A 17,599-nucleotide genomic window follows, 5' to 3' on the forward strand; every position below is an offset into this window, starting at 1 on the left:
AGGGGGAGGAGGGGGAGGGGAGAAGGGGAGGGGGAGGAGGGGGAGGAGGAGGAGAAGAAGGAGGAGGAGAAGATTCTCCTAGAAATCTAACTTCAGGTTCTAGATTTTCAAGAGCCACAGCTAACTGACATATAAGAGGGTAGTACGTTAAAATGTCCTTTCTTATATAATTTGATCAGAATGAACAGTACACTTAGTATGGACGGGAAGATTATAAATTTAATACAGAACAAAGACATGTTTTTAAAAACACCAAATATAGAGCTGTCTTTAAAGACAGCATATTAAAAGCACTACGATGTTAGAAAAACTGCAAATGCTACAGAAAAATCAGTAGGTGACAAATGTAAATGAATGAGTTCTTAAACACGATTTAAGAATCATCACTTATAGATACAACATATAACTTAGGAATGATCATACTATATTAAACAGAATTTCAATATCCAAGAAGCAGCTGGCATACAGTTCTACAAATCTAGTCTACATTCAATATATCCAGAATTTGCCATACCTCCTCCTCTAGTCCACACCATTCCCATCTACCATTATGTCTTGCCTGGACTATCCTGCCTAGCCTCTCTACTTCTGCTCTCACAGCCCAAAATCTGTTCTCAAAACATCAGCCACAGTGATTCTGTTTAATCTAGCTCAGATCATGACACTCTGCTCCAAAACTTCAGTTTCTGATCTCTCTCCATGTAAAAAAGTCCTTGCTATAACTTATAAGTAGCGTGGTCCAACATATTGTGGTCTCCCAGATCTCATATTACTCTCCTCCTAGATCACTCTCTCCAAACATACTGATCACCTTGTTCAATCTCAACTTAGTGTTTTTGCACTTATTACTCCGTAGGTCTCAAATGGTCTCTCCCCCCTATAGCTACATGGTTTGCTCTCTCAATCCCTCCCTAAAATGTCATTCTGCCCTTTCACACTTTCTATCCCATTTCTTTGCTTCCTTTTCCCCTTAGCTCTTTTTACTTAACAAACTGTATATTCTATTTATGTATTTTGCTTACTGTTTGCCTCACTCACTAGAACATAAGCTCTATGTGGGTAGGTATTATTTTTTTCTCATTTGTTCACTAGTATGTGCCCAGTGCTTGGGAATCAATAGGTACGCAATAAATATTTACTGAATAAATAACAAGTGATTTGTAATCTATATGAGCGTATCTACATAGAAAGTTGAAAGGCATCAATACAATACGCTCAGCTTCAAGTACACTACTAGAAACTCAAATAAAAATAAGGCATTATGATAAAAGAGATACAATTCTGTATCTTAAGGTTTAAGTGTGTACCAGATCATTCCAGCTCATGTTGCTCTCTGAACAATTATGTACGGCTTTTAAAGTCTCAACTTCACAACTTAGCTTTTATTATCTTTCGTGTATTGTTACTGTTCACTATTTATTGCTCCATGTCTTTGTCTCCTTTTTATCTCTGCTGTATAATATCTACCATCACTTATTATTAATAATAATAAACAAAAACAACTCATTTATCGAAAGCTTACTGTGACTGGCACTGGGCTGAGCACAATACATATACTGCCAAAATCAATTCCGACACCACTCTAAAGTAGGTTCTACAGTCCTCACGACCTGATTACAGAGCTAGAGTTATTTACTGCTATGAGTACTGAACAGTTCTCCAGGTTTTTGAAGAGATCTTCCCATTCATCATGCCTATAGTCTTGATTCCTATTGTCATGTTAATGGTGATCATTGTTAATATGTATGGAAATCACTGTATTTGTTTTTTATAAACTGCTCTGTTAGTGATCAGTCTGTATTCAAAATATTTAATTAAAAAAATACTGAGTCTCTTTAACAAGCAAACTAAAAACACTACAAAGAGTTCACTAAACCGGCTAGAGGTATCCTCTCTACGGAGTTGCAATTTATATATATAGTAGTGATAGTCAAAACATTTAGAAATTGGTACAGCATGGGCATTGACCAATTAGAGCAGACACTGGCTATAAAAATATAGTATGCCCATGTCAGTGTGCCCCTATGGACTGAAGACTAGCCCATATACAGAGGCTTCAAAGGTGAATCATGCAATGTAACTTCAAACGTCTTTCACTCTCCCTTGAATCCCAGGAGAGCCAGGGTACAGAGTTTTTAAGGAAGAATGAACGGCTAAAAATAATTCTCCTTTCAGACCCTAAGACTAGGTTATGCAGACACATTAGGGCCTAGTTATGGTAATTAGAGGAAGCAAGCTAATTAAAAGCTTTTGACACCTGAAGCAGGGGTAGCAGGCCAAAGCAGCAAGCTTTCACAACAAGCTCTGAAGCCCAGAAGCCTTGAAGCTGCCGGAGCAAGGCTGGAGCAGGCAGAAGCGGTGAGCCACCAGGAAACTGTGGACAGGCAACACCCAGGGCGTAAGTTAAAGGTTTTCCTGAAAGCAAAAAGGAAAACCCAGCGTTAAGTTAAGCAGTAACTGACAACAATTGAGTCGTAGAGAGTAGGTTCTTAACTCATAGAGCTGTTGATTTTCAATTATATCTTGCTCCTTTATTATTTCCCATATTTACGCATTTCTTGTAGGAGGTACATAAATTATGCTTTCATTTTCGGAGTTTTTTTTTTTTTTTTAAAGAAGAAGCATAATTGAGAGAAATGCTGTTTCTGTCAGATATCCATGCCAGAGATGAACCTATCCACTGGGTCTATATAATACCTAATGACAAATTCCTGATAGAAGACAAAATACTTTGGAGAAAAAAAAATTCTCTTTAGGGCTGTCTGCATTTTGAAATCTATTAGTTGATAACTACTACAGGGTATGTAAGGCCACCAGAGATATTTTAACCAGGAATGAATAACTAACAGTAAGAACTCATAAACCAGCCAATACTACTTTTCTGTACAAAATTCACTGTCTTAAAATAGAGTAAACTATCTACAATCTATTTGTTGCTTTTATTTTACATACTTTAATTGATATACATACAGAGCAAGGAGAGAGGGAGACAGGGAGAGAGGAGGGAAGGAGGGAAGGGAGGGAGGGAGGAAAGAAAGAAAAAAAGGAAGGAAGGAAGAAAGAAAGAAAGAAAGAAAGAGAGAGGGAAAGAAAGAGAGAGCGAGAGAGAAAGGAAGGAAGAAAGGAAGAAAGGAGAAGAGAAAGGAAAAGGAAGGAAGGCACCTTCTCATACTAAATCTCAAATATTATCAGTCATGCATTAAACACTGAATTGACTCTGGATCACACTGGCCTATGACCAGGCAGGACTTAGTCTACTGACAGCCAGACTGCTATCTGCAGCAGCCCACTCCTGACCCTGCACCCATTCTTCAATTCTTCCAAGCATTAGGACTGTAGAGCAAATATCACTGTCCTTAACTATCTGCCTCACTTAATCCTACTGAGTAACTGTAAGCAATTCTCCAGGGCCCTGTCCTTTTCTTCAGTCCCTTTTATGGAAAAAAATATATAAACAAATATACATATTATTTAAGTATTTAAATTATTGCTTTATTTTTTCCATAGTTCAATCTCAACTGAGCCCTAAATCTAACTGCAGCCTCACCATTAATCCTTTGTCCTTTACCAATCTTCTAAAATGACCTGTGCCACCCTGCTACCACCATCTGTCCTATCCCTGACCTATCCAAACCTTACCCTGCAATTAATGACCTGGTAGCCTACTTCACAGAAAATAGATCCTTCGCTTTCCCTCATACCACCTTTAAATGTTTCTATATTTTTACTTCTCCTTACTTCTTTTCCTTTTGAGCCCAAGAAAGAAGTGTCCCCACCACTTGCAAGGATAACAGTATCATCTGAGATCTTAACGCCAGGCTCTCCCCCTTCCTTTTCTTCTTTCCCTTGTTCCATTAAAGATTTATTTCTGGACTTCAAGCCTTCTTTCTTATGGCTCCTGAACACCAATTGATAAACTTTTCCATGACCATCTCCCATCCAAAAACAAAACATAAAACAAAAACTTTATTGCCATCCTACCTTCCCCTCAAGAAAGCGATATCACATCCCTTTTTCCACAAGGTATCATTTCTCCATAAAGCAAAGAGTACTATATGCTTGCTTTTTCCACTTGTTCATCATTCGTTTCTCAGCCTTCTTCAATCACCTATTTCAATCTAGTTGCTATTTCCCTCTACTGGACTGAAATTACTCTCTCAAAGATCAATTATGACCTTCCAAATTCCAAATAAAATATATTGTTCTCAATTCTCATCTGTTTCAACCTCTCTTCACTATTGGACATCACTGACAATCAATATACTACCCTACTTTTTCTTTTTTCTGTAACCTATTAAATGATTTTCCCCAAGGATCCCTACTCCACATTTTTTATATCTCCTCTCCTTCCTGACCTGTATTATCTATTCCATATGCCCTAATTAATATCTCTATGCTGATGACTCCTAAATCCTTATCTCCTAATAGGTAGACCCATACTTCTAGTTACCTATTAGTCATCTCTCTAGAATGTTCAGCAAATATTTCAAATTTAACAAGTCAAAAACCTGCACGTTAAACTCATTTACTCAGGTTGCATACCTCAATCATCCATGATTTCTACCTTTAACTTATCACTGACATCCAAAGTGACTTCTTTAACAATCTATCCCACCCATCCTTCTTGCCCACTGGCCTGCTTCAAGCCCTCATTATTTCATCTGAAAAATGATAATAGGTTCCTTTTTGACCACCTTACTATATGCTACCTGCTGAGAATACAAAGAAATAAAAGAGCCCTTGCTCTCAAAAATCTCACAGTCCAGTGTGGGAAACATAACTAGACAGATAATTATAGTACAACATGAAAGGAAAGGTAAAAACAAGGTCCTATAAAAAGCACAGAAGAGAGATTCCTAAGCCAAAAAGGCAGGAGAAAGGAGGGACGCATGTAATCTGTGAATATATATGTTAACATTTCTTGGAAGAGGTTACTGACATATGAGTCTTACACAGTGAGCCCCAGAAAAAGGGGACCAAGGGGGTTCTGACTGGAGAGAGGGAATATTTGGGGAAATGGGGGCAGCGTGAGCGAGGCACAGAAGCAAGTGCTATCTGTGCGGGGGACAGGGGTGAAGACAATCAGGGATAATAAGCAGTTTTCTTTCTTAGGAAAGGTTTTCTTCACAGCAGGGAATAGCTAGAAATGAAAGTGAAGGATCCAAATAATGGAAGAGTTTGTATGCCAGGCTAATCAACTAGAACCTTAAAATGTAGATAACAGGGAACCATTCTTCATATTTGGTTGTAGCTCCATCACTTTAATAGCTCTGTGGAGAATGGTTCTGAGGCAGGGAAAGAAATGAGAAGGTTACAGCAGTAGCTGAGGTGAAAGATATTGAGGACTTACCTAAGGAAGAGAAGAAGAAATTCAAGAAATACTTAGGATAAAAAAAATCAATGATGAATTGAATGACGTGGAGGCTAGAGAGTGAGAAATCCAGGATCTCCCTCCCTCTGGTCTCTTCTCTACCAAATCCTTCCTCTACACTATCAGTATGATCTTTCTTATCATTCTCATTCTATCACTACTCTGCTTATTAACATTTGATAGGACTCCCATTCCTATGAAATAACGTTCCTTAGAATAGCATACCAAAAAAATAAATAAAAATAAATAAAAAAAGAAAACAAAAAAAACAAAACACACACATACACACACACACAAAAAAAGAATAGCATACCAAATCATTCACTGCATCTGCCCAAGAAAACTTTCAATCCTCATCTTTCACCACCACCAACAAAAACCCTATATTCCAGGCACAAGATTACTAACTGCTCCCTGAATAAAAGAAACGCACTTAAAAGAATAAAATAACTATTTTGATTCTTTTAGAATATAATTATTATAGAAAATTTATAAAACTAAAGTGTAAAAAAAAAAGCCACAGATAACATTATTTCATAGAGAAAACGACTCTGAAATCATGTAAGTTTGTCCATATCCTTTCAACCAGCAAGGTCCTCTTCTAGAAGTTTCTTTTAGAAGTAATTATTTAGAAAAGCATCTGAAATACAGTGAAAGCATTTTGTACAAAAATGCTTTGGAGAGCATTATTTCTAATATAGAAAAAATAGAACAACCTAAATATTTCATTCATATTTTATGTATTAAGCACCTACTATGTACTAGACACTGTTGTAGGTGCTGGGGAATTGCAGTGAACTGACAGGGGAAAAATTCCTAAATTCATGGAGCATACATTCCAGCTTAACATTATTGTTAAATAAATGACAGAGCTTCCACATAATGGACTTCTATGGAGCCATTAGAAATCAGGTTTAAAAGAAATGTTTCAACATATGGGGAAAAGACTTGTTAGAAAAGCTGGTTAGATATCAATGTTTATAAAACTATCCCAATTTTATTACCTATGAATAGAAATAAAATTGGAAAGAAATGCCCCCAAAATTACAGAAGTAGATCTCAATGCTGTGTACCTTTCCCTCTTGTAGATTAGACTGTGATCCTAATCAAGGGTATGGAACATGTTTGGATTATAGTATATAGTTAATAAGTATTTTTTTCATTAGTCAAAATAGAGAAGCATGAAAGAAAAAAAGAACTTCATTTTTCTGTTTTTAATCTCCAATAAGGAAAATTATTATATTTAAAAGTACTGTGCTAAGTACTGAGTATAGTGAATAAAGAAACTCAGTCCTTGCCTTCACTAAGAGTCTATTGGTGAAGACAAACATTAAACACAGAAATAAGGCATTTAAAAGTTAAAAGTATAAGTGCTAGGAAGAAGTTGTACAAGGTTCTCACCTTCCCCATTAGAAAGATAAAAGTATCTTACATCTTCACTCCCATTTTTATAAACTCATTAATCTACTGATTTCATTTTCCCATTCAGTTCTTTCACTGATTGCATTCTGCCATCAATTCTTTCACTCATTTGCAAATATGTAATGATTTTAAAGAAGCAACAGTAATAACAAAATATATTTTGTTAGGCCGGGATGACCTCCACTTTCTCTGAAAACACAATATCCATTAATATTGGCCTTAAATATAACGCATGAGTCATTTCAAAGTATCTGCAGGAACTGTATCAATAAAAGGTGAGTGCCTGGACAAATTCACTCTGCTCTACTTCCCATTTCTGTAAAACTTATCCTGCTGCTTTTTTATTCCTAGAGTTCAAATTTGGAGTGAATAAAAATAGTCTATCTTTAAAGCAAGAAAGGTTCTACCCTCTCTATTAGACTCAAGAGACAAGTGTTGAAAAACAAAGGTGAGTAATCCTCCTTCACTTCTGTGAAGTCCTAAGACTCAAGACTTGTCCTCTAGCAATCAGCCTAGAAGCCCATATCTTAATATGACTCTGTTCCACTAGCAAATGAGTTTCTAAGGCTGACTAGAAACAATTCAGCTAGCTGGATATACATAATTTTTGTCTATTTTGAGATCCAAAGTGAGGAACAAAGGTTTACATTTGAGGGAAGGTAGTGGGAAGTCTCCAGCTTGGCTCCAAGTTCATGTCTTAATCTTTTTTAACAGGGGATCCTGATAACACTAAACTGGATCTGGCTCCGACATACTGGTTAAAACCCACAGGCAAAGAGAACAGAGTAACTGGAACCTTATGTCCCTACATGGATGCAATGTCTTATAGCCCAGAAATAAAAAGTATCAAGAACATCCAGGATTCTAGAGTACAGGGACTAGAGACATTCATGGAAGGTATGCAGACGCAGAACAGGGAAGATTGGGATTCTCAAGGGATGGAAACACTTAAGTAGTATAAAGAACCTGAGCTGTGCAGACCAGTCAAGAAATATTCAATTACTGAAGCACCAAGAGCCAGGTACACTGACTTTTGTTGATGTTTTCTTTTTGTTAGTATTTAAAGATGGTTTTGAGATGGTAAACGAGGGACACTCATTTACTTCTCTCTCACAATCTCATGAAATTACAGAAAATATATGTTGTTCAAAGGAATAAAATTACAACACTGGAAAATAAGAAGAATAACATCAACGAATCAGATATTTTAAAGAATTCCTGAAATCTAGGATGAATAAAATGGGATTAGATAGAGACAAGAATGGAGAAAGCATAGCCCAAATTACATTACAGAAGAAAATTAAGGCACAGATAAGAGCAATGACATAGGGAGTTAAAGCTCAAAATTAATAAACTCAAAGACTAAAGAGAGCTCATAAAGAAACTGTCAGTGTATATTCCAAATGTTTGAATTTTTGCCAGAAGATATAATTGTATACTTTGAAAGGAATAAAATAATAAATGAAAAGGAAACTATCAGAAACCACAAGGTACTTTGGTAAGGTAGCTGGTAACTGAAGTAATATTAAAAAACTAGTATACATAAAATAATAGCTTTCATATTTTCCAAGAAAAAAAATCAGAATATAATGGTAGTAAACTATCCCAACAACAGCAACAGAAGAAAAAATACCTAGTAAATGAGCCAAAAGTTTAGGAAAACTGCCTTTCTTCTCAAAAATTATAAATCATAATGTAATTCCAAAGACTGGGTATCAATTCTCCTTTAATTAATCCGTAAATTTAACATTATCCCAATGAAAATAACACTTTTTTTAAGTAGACAAGTGAGTCTAAAATTCATATAGAAAAATAAACACTTCTATTTTTGGTGGTATGTAAGGTTAGATACTTTGAATGAGCTTTCTAAACATAGTAAATATGAAAAACTATTAAAATCACCTTTTAAACATATTTCAGAACTAGGATGAAAGAAACTGGTATAGCATCAAAACTAAGTGCATCGAAGAATACTAAATAACAAGCAAGCATAGCTGGCTTTCACCATGAAGGTTTCTGCCAAACTCTGGAGACTGAATTTTCATGTTGGTAACTGTAAAGCAGGTAGAAACAGGAAATAAAGACCAGACAGCACACAACATAGATAATCTAACAGGAAGCCATACATGTAAAAAATATCTCCTAAGACTAATAAATGGATTTAAAATGGTCACAGGATACAAGGTCCATATACAAAAAAATCTACTGCATCTTGATATACTAATAAATGGTAAATGTTCCATGCGTTCGTCAGCTGTTAAACATGGTGTACTATGTCAATTAAGTTGTCTGTTAATTGTTGTTCACATCTTTTATTCCTTACTGATTTTTGTCTACTTCTATCAGCTATGAAAACAGTGTGTTAAAATTTCCTACTATGAAATTGATATGTCTATCCTTTTAGTTCTGTCCATTTTTGCTCTATATACATAAAAACTGTCAATTAGACAATACAAAGTTATAATGGATGTAGTATAATAAAAATAAATATTTTGCCTTTGTCCCTAGATCCTGGCACACAGCTCCTAAAACCCTTTGAATTTGTGGAGTTATAATATTCTTTTGTGTGTTAAGGAGATGAGTGGTGGCGGTAGATAGTTCAGTGTCGGGGGATGGTTGCCTGAAAGACTACTCCATTATTAGAATCTTGTGACTTTCAGCCCCACCCCCAACATGCAGAGAAGGGGAGAGGGGCTAGAGATTGAGTTGTTAATGGCCAACAATTTCATCAATAATGCCTATGTAATGAAATCTCCATACAAACCCCTAATTGAAGGGCTTCTGGGAGCTTCCAGGTTGCGGAACACATCAAGGTGCTGGAACAGTGGCACACTCAGAAAGGGCATGGAAGCTCCGTACCTCTCCTTCCATGCCTTACCCTATGCATCTCTTCCATTTGGCTGTTCCTGAGTCGTATCTGTTACAATAAACCAGTAATATCAAGTACACTTCTGGGAGAAGTTAAAGATGGCAGCATAGGAAGACCCTGAACTCACCTCCTCCCATTAACACAACAAATGTGCAGCTACATAAGGAGACGTTTTCCTCGGAAAAGGACCTGAGAACTAGATGAACAACACCTTGGCAACAAAAGATAAAAGAGACACATGGAGAGGGGTAGGAGAGGCAGAGACATGGTTTTACTTGGGACACCAGCCCAGGAGCAGTTACCCACAGTTAGCAGGGATTCCAAAAATATAGAACTCTTCCTCAAGGAGTGAAGGTATTGAGCACCACATGAGGTACCCCAACCCTTGGGTCTGGCACAGGAAAGGTGAACCCCCAAAACATCTGATTTAGCAAATAAATGGGAATTAAATCCAGGAGAACCACAGAACCAAAGGGAAGGGAGTAGCCACTATTAAAGGGGTCACATACAGACCCACTCACCCTGAGATCCAGTGCAAAAGGAATGGTTTGGAAAGCACCTACACCATAAGCAAGGGAGACCCACTTACTAATCTTAAAGTAGCTGCCAGAGAGACATGAGCCAGCTGGAACATTCTCTGGGGACAGAAGCATTGGCAAGCTTTGCAATAACATTCTAACTTGCTTATGACAGAGCTGATGAATGACATTTTTGGTGTCCTCCCTCTAGCCTGTTAGCACCAGGAGGGATGCTCTACCTACGCCATGCCACAACCTGGTCAGGGGAGCACCTTAAACCCCCACTTACCACACACACCAGCCACACTACAATGGGGCTGGACGAGCACCCTGCACCCAGCCCACCCTATGCAGCAGCTGAGCCAGGCAAGCACAACACACCCTGCCCTCCCTGCAGAGCAGCCACAGCTCTGCCACAGCCATCAGGTGCATGCACCCCACACGAGTGCCATCCCTTGAATGCCTAGCACTGATAGCCAGGGGAAATGGCACTTCTGGGCCTCATGGGTCATCTCCTACACAAGACCGCTCTTTCGAAATTGGAAGAGTAGCTGTTTCGCCCAATACGTGAAGACAAACATAGGCAAATGAGGCAAAAAAATACGTTCCAAACTAAAGAACAAAACATATCTCCAGAGTAAGGCCTTAATGAAACAGAGATAAGCAACTTACACAACAGTTAGAAGTAATGCTGTAAAGGTGGATCACTGAACTCAGGAGAAGAAAGAACACAATGAGGACATCAACAAAGAGATAGAGGGAATTCCCTGGCAGTCCAGTGGTTAGGACTTGGTACTTTTACTGCCAAGGCCCGGGTTCAATCCCTGGTCAGGGAACTAAAATCCCACAAACGATGCAGCCAAAAAAAACCCAAAACCAAACCAAAACAAACCAAAAACAAAGAGATAGAAAATATAAGAAAGTACCAAACAGAAGTTATAACTGAATGGAAAAAATACTTGAGGGGTTCAAAATCAGATTGGATGAAGTAGAAGAATGAATCAGTGAGCTGAGACAAAGCAATGGAAATCACCCAGACAGAGCAGCAAAATGAAAAAAGAATTTAAAAAACTGAAGATACCTTAAGGGACCTCTGGAACAACATCAAGGTGAATAACATTTGCATTATAGAGGTCCCAGAGGAGACGAGAGAAAGAAAGGGCCAGAACAATTATTTTAAGAAATAATGGCTGGGGCTTCCCTGGTGGTGCAGTGGTTAAGAATCCACCTGCCAATGCAGGGGACATGGGTTCGATCCCTGGTCCGGGAAGATCCCACATGCCGTGGAGCAACTAAGCCCGTGAGCCACAACTACTGAGCCTGCGTGCCACAACTACTGACGCCCACGTGCCTAGAGCCCATGCTCTGCAACAAGAGAAGCCCGCGCACCGCAACAAAGAGTAGCTCCCACTCGACACAACTAGAGAAAGCCCGCACACAGCAACGAAGACCCAACACAGCCAAAAAATAAATAAATACAATAAATAAATTTTTTTTAAAAATAAAAGAAATAATGGCTGAAAACTTCTCTATCTGGGAAAGGAAGCAGGCATACAAGTTGAGGAAACCCAGAGAGTTCCAAATAAGATGAACCCAAAGAGAACCACAGTGACACACATTATAATTAAAATGATAAAATTTAAGGGTAAAGAGAGAATTTTAAAAGTATAAAGAAATAAACAACCTATTACATACAAGGGAAACCCCATGAAGCTATAAGCAGATTTTTCAGCAGAAATTTTAAAGGCCACAGGGAGTAACATGACTTATTCAAGTGCTAAAAGGAAAAAAAAAAATTCCAATCAAGAATTCTCTAGCCATCAAGGTTATCATTCAGAACTCAGCAAGAGTGGAGTTCATCACCACTACATCAGCCATACAAGAAATGCTAAAGTGACTTCTGTAAGCTGAAAATAAAAGACACTAATTAATAATAAGAAAACATACAAAAGGGAAAAGGTAAATATATAGTAAAGGTAGTGGATAAATCACTTACAAAGCAAGTATGAAGGTTAAAAGACAAAATAGTAAACTTAAAAATACAATACTTAGTTAAGGAAAGCATAATATTAAAACATGGAAAAGGTGTTATCAAAAATATAAAAGATGACAGAGGAGTAAAACTTTAAAACTTTCGAAAAAGTTACTATCAACTTAAAACAGATTACTGTATACTTAAGATGCTGTATGTGAACCTCACAGTAACCACACACACACACACACACACACACAAACACACACACACAAACTTATAGTAAACATAAAAAAGAAAAAGAGAAAGGAATCTAAATAGAACATGAAAAAAAGCCAGCAAACAAGAGAGAAAGAGAAGAAGAACAGAGAGGAGCTACAAAAACAGCCAGAAAACCACTAACAAAATGGCAGTAAGTAAATACCAATCAATAATTAATTTAAATGCAAATGGACTAAATTCACAAATCAAAAATCACACACAGTGGATGAATGGATAAAAAGACCCATCTACATGCTGCCTACGAGAGACTCAATTCAAAAGTAAGAATACATACAGACTGTATGTGAAGGGATAGAAAAATATATTCCATGCAAATGGAAATGGAAAGAGGTGGTGTAGCTATATTCATATCAGACAAAATAGACTTTAAAACAAAGACTTATAAAAGACAAGGGCACTACATAATGATAAAGGGTTCAATCCACCAAGAAGACATAACATTTATAGATATATATGTACCCAACATAGGAGCATGAAAAATATATAAAGCAAATACTAACGGACCTAAGGGGGAAAAAGTGAAAGCAATACAACAATAGTAGGGGACTTTAACACCCCACTTACAGCAATGGACATATCATCTAGACAGAAAATTCAGCGAGGAAACACTGGTCTTAAATGACACATTATATCAGATGGAGTTAATAGATATATAGAGAATACACCATCCAAAAGCAGCAGAATACTCATTCTCCTCAGGTGTACATGTAACATTCTCTCTCACATGCACAGATCACATGTTAAGCCACAAAACAAGTATCAATAAATTCAAAAAAAACTGAAATCATATCAAGTATCTTTTCTGACCACAATGGTATGAAACTAGACATCAATTACAAGAAGAAAACTGAAAAAAAAAAAAACATAAAAACATGGAGATTAAACAAAATGCTACTGAACAGCCAATGGGTCATTGAAGAAATCAAAGGAGAAATCAAAAAATACCTAGGACAAATGAAAACACAAATAAAATGTACCAAAATCTATGGGATGAAGCAAAAGCAGTCATAAGAGGGAAGTTCATAGCAATACAGGCCTGTCTAAAGACATAAAAAAAATCTCAAATAATCTAATTTTACACCTAAAGGAACTCGGGGAAAAAAACCCAGAAAAAACCCAAAGTTAGTAAAAGGAAGGAAATACTAAATATAAGAAAATGAATAAATAAAACAGATTAAAAATCCAATAGAAGAGCTCAATGAAACCAAGAGCTGGTTCTTTGAGAAGATTAAAAAAAAAAAAATCAATAAGCCTCTAGCTAGACTAACCAAGGAAAAAAGAGGACTCAAAAACATAAAATCAGAAATGAAAGAGGTAAGTTAAAACTGATACCACAGAAATACAAAGGATCATAAGAGAACATTAGGAACACATATACACCAACAAACTGGACAACCTAGAAAAAAGAGATAAATTTCCAGAAATATACAATATATACAATCTACCAAGACTGAAAATTTTAAAAAAGGAAAATCTGACTAGACCGATCACTAGTAACAAAATTGAATCAGTAATCAAAAAAACTCCCAATAAACAAATATATAGAACTAAATCGACTGACTGGTGAATTATTCCAAATATTCAAAGAACAGTTAATGCCTATTTTTCTAAAACTCTTCCAAAAAACTGAAGAGGAGGGAATGCTTCCAAACGCTTTTAATGAAGCCAGTATTACCCTGATACAGAACCAGACAAGGACAGGAAGGAAGGAAGGAAGGAAGAAAGGAAGGAATGGAAGGAGGGAGGGAGGTTCGGAGGGAGTGAGGAAGGGAGGGAGAGAGAGAGAAAGAAAGAGAGGGAGGGAGGGAGGAAGAAAAAAAAAATTACAGGCCAATATCCATGATTAACACAGATGTAAAATTCTCAATAGAATATTAGCAAACTGAATTCAACAATCCATTAAAAGGATCATACACCATGAACAAGTGGGATTTATCCTGGGAATGCAAGGATGGTTCAACATCTGCAAATCAAACAATGTGACACGCCACATTAACAAAATAAAGGACAAAAATCATATAATCATCTCAATAAATGCAGAAAAAGCATTTGATATTATTCAACATCCATTTATTATAAAAATTCTCAACAAGTATGCACAGAAGAATGTACCTCAACATAATAAAGGCAACATATGACAAACCCACATCATACAATTCAACGGTGAAAAGCTGAAAGCTTTTCCTCTAACAGGAACAAGACAAGGATGCCCACTCTCACCATTTCTATTCAACACAGCATTGGAAATCCTAGCCACAGCAATCAGACAAGAAAAAGAAATAAAAGGACTCAAAATTGGAAAGAAGTGAAACTGGCACTATTTGCAGAAGTGCAAATATATATATAGAAAACCGTATATATAGAAAACTCTAAAGACTCCCATCAAAAAACTAATAAATGAATTAAGCTAAGTCGCAGGATACAAAATCAATACACAGAAATCCATGGCATTTCTATACACTAATAGAGAACTATCAGAAAGAAAAATTAAGAAAACAATCCCATTTACCACTGCATCAAAAGAATACCTAGGAATAAATTTAACCAAGGAGGTGAAAGACCTGTACACTAAAAACTATAAGACACTGATGAAAGAAACTGAAGAAGATACTAATAAATAAAAAGCTATTCAGTGCTCATGGACTGTAAGAATTAGTATTGTTAAAATATCCATACTACCCAAAGCAATCTACAGATTCAATGCAATCCCTATCAAATTTCCAATGGCATATTTCACAGAACCGGAACAAATAATTCTAAGATTTGTATGGAACAACAAAAGATCTAGAACACCCAAAACAATCTTGAAAAAAACAAAGCTGGCATATACCCTGAGAAAACCATAATTCATTAAGAGTCAGGTACCACAATGCTCATTGCAGCTCTATTTACAATAGCCAGGACACGGAAGCAACCTAAGTGTCCATCAACAAATGAATGGATAAAGAAGATGTGAAACGTATATACAATGGAATATTACTCAGCCATAAAAAGAAATGAAATTGAGTTATTTGTAGTGAGGTGGATGGACCTAGAGACTGTCACACGGAGTGAAGTAAGTCAGAAAGAGAAAAACAAATACCGTATGTTAACACATATATATGGAATCTAAAGGAAAAAAATGGTTCTGAAGAAACTAGGGGCAGGACAGGAATAAGGACACAGACGTAGAGAATGGACTTGAGGACATGAGGAGGGGGAAGGGTAAGCTGCGACAAAGTGAGAGAGTAGCACTGACATATATACACTACCAAATGTAAAACAGATAGCTAGTGGGAAGCAGCTGCATAACACAGGGAGATCAGCTCGGTGCTTTGTGACCACCTAGAGGGGTGGGATAGGGAGGGTGGGAGGGAGGGAGATGCAAGAGGGAAGAGATATGGGAACATATGTATATGTATAACTGATTCACTTTGTTATAAAGCAGAAACTAATACACCATTGTAAAGCAATTATACCCCAATAAACATGTTAAAAAAAAATCTCATTATAAGGACATATCACAATTGTTTATCCATTCATCACTTGATGGGCATTTGGACTGTTTCCTTCGCTAATATGACTAAGGCTACTATGAAAGTTCATGTACAAGGTTTTGTATTTACATGTGTTTCAATTCTTTGGGGCATGTATCTAGGAATAGAATTGCTGAACTGAATGGTTGTTTGTCAAAGCAGTTGTACCATTTTACATTCCCACCAGCAATGCACAAGAGTTCCAATCTTTCTACATTCTTGCAAACACTTATTACTGTCTTTTAATTATATTCACCTTAGTGGGTGAGAAGTGGTATCTCATTGTCGTTTTGACTTGTATTTCCCTAAAGACTAATGATGTTGAGCACCTTTTCATGTGCTTATTGGTTATTTATATATCTTATTTGGAGAAATTTCTATTGAAATCAGTTGTCAATTTTTTAGTTAGGTTATTTGTGTTTTTATTGTTGAGTTATATTCTTTATATATTTCGGGACAATAGACCCTTATCAGATATACAACTTGCAAATATTTTCTCCCATTCTGTGAAATGTCCCTTCAATTTCTTGACAGTGTTATTTGGAAGCACAAAAGTTTTTAATTTTGATGAAACCTAATTTATCTTTTATCGTTGGTGCTTGTGATTTGGTGATTGTGATATATTTAAGAAACTACTGCCCAAACCAAGGTCAAAAAAGTTTACACCTATGTTTCCTTCTACGAGTATCAGTTTTAGCTCTTACATTTAAGTCTATGATCTGTTTTGAGTTAATTTTTTATATGGTGTGAGGTAGAATCCAACTTCATTCTTTTGCCTTCATTTTCAAAAAATATTCTCTGGGTATAGAATCATAGATGACAAGTTTCCTTCTCTCAGCAGTTTTAAGATGCCATTTTCTATTATCTTCAACTTCCATCATTTCTGTTAAAAGGTGAATTGTCTTCTCATTGCTTATTGGAAGTTACATGTCCCCTTCCTCTACTATTAAAATTGTATCTTTATCTATGGTTTTCAGAAGTTTTACAATTATGTGGCTGGATGTATTATGTGCCTAGATGTTTTTATCCTGTCATGGAGTCAACAGAATTCTTGAATCTATGTATGGATTTATGTTTTTAGTTAGCTCTGAAAAATTCTCTGCCATCATTCTCTTCAAATGTTGTTTTTGTCCCATTTTCTCTCTTTTATCTCCTTCTGGAAATATAAATACATACATGTTAATTTTTTTTACTATGTCTAATATGAATCCTAACTTATTTTTAAACTTTCCTTCCATTTCTTTTCCTCTCCATGCTTCAACCTAGATATTTCCTACTGACCTATTTTCCAGTTCACCAATCTTCTCTTCAGTTTGCTGTGAAACCTATCAAGTTTTAATTTAAATCACTGTATGTTTCATTTCTACTACACTGATTACCTTAATCCAATCTGGGGTTGATTTGATTAGAATTGAGTTGAGTTTTGTGAGGGCTGGCCTATTTCCATTTGTCCTTACACCAAATGGTGTAGACTTTCAGGAGTTCCAATTAACTACCTGAGATATTTAACAGAGCCCTCCTTTTTATTGAGAACTGAACTCCAATTTTAGTTTCTCTTACCTGTGAGATTTCTGAAAGTTCTCTTTAACTTCTCTGCCTCTAGACAACTGCCTCCAAGAGAAAGGTAAAGCTGAATGTTGGGGGTTCACC

General features: G+C 36.5%; 1 protein-coding gene and 1 non-coding gene across 16 annotated transcripts in view; one reads left to right on the forward strand and one right to left on the reverse strand.

Moving 5' to 3' along the window:
- CDC42BPA (CDC42 binding protein kinase alpha) overlaps window positions 1–17,599 on the reverse strand; it is a 311,334-nt gene that overhangs the window by 223,406 nt on the left and 70,329 nt on the right. Inside the window, exon 1 of one of the 15 annotated variants that reach the window (XM_027122376.1) lies at window positions 9,558–9,686. The exons of the other annotated variants lie outside the window; for them this stretch is intronic. Coding sequence (XP_026978177.1) covers window positions 9,558–9,602 — 45 coding nt within the window. The 5' untranslated portion in view covers window positions 9,603–9,686. Of the gene's footprint in view, window positions 1–9,557; window positions 9,687–17,599 lie in introns of those variants that run through there. 15 annotated transcript variants of the gene reach the window in all.
- On the forward strand, window positions 10,945–11,016 carry TRNAK-UUU (transfer RNA lysine (anticodon UUU)). Its single transcript has one exon. It is a non-coding gene; the product is annotated as a tRNA-Lys (tRNA).

Source organism: Aethalodelphis obliquidens, unplaced genomic scaffold (genome assembly GCF_003676395.1).
Source record: "Aethalodelphis obliquidens isolate GAN/ISIS:26980383/991018 unplaced genomic scaffold, ASM367639v1 scaffold24, whole genome shotgun sequence".
In the NCBI taxonomy this organism is placed as follows: Eukaryota; Metazoa; Chordata; class Mammalia; order Artiodactyla; family Delphinidae; genus Aethalodelphis; species Aethalodelphis obliquidens.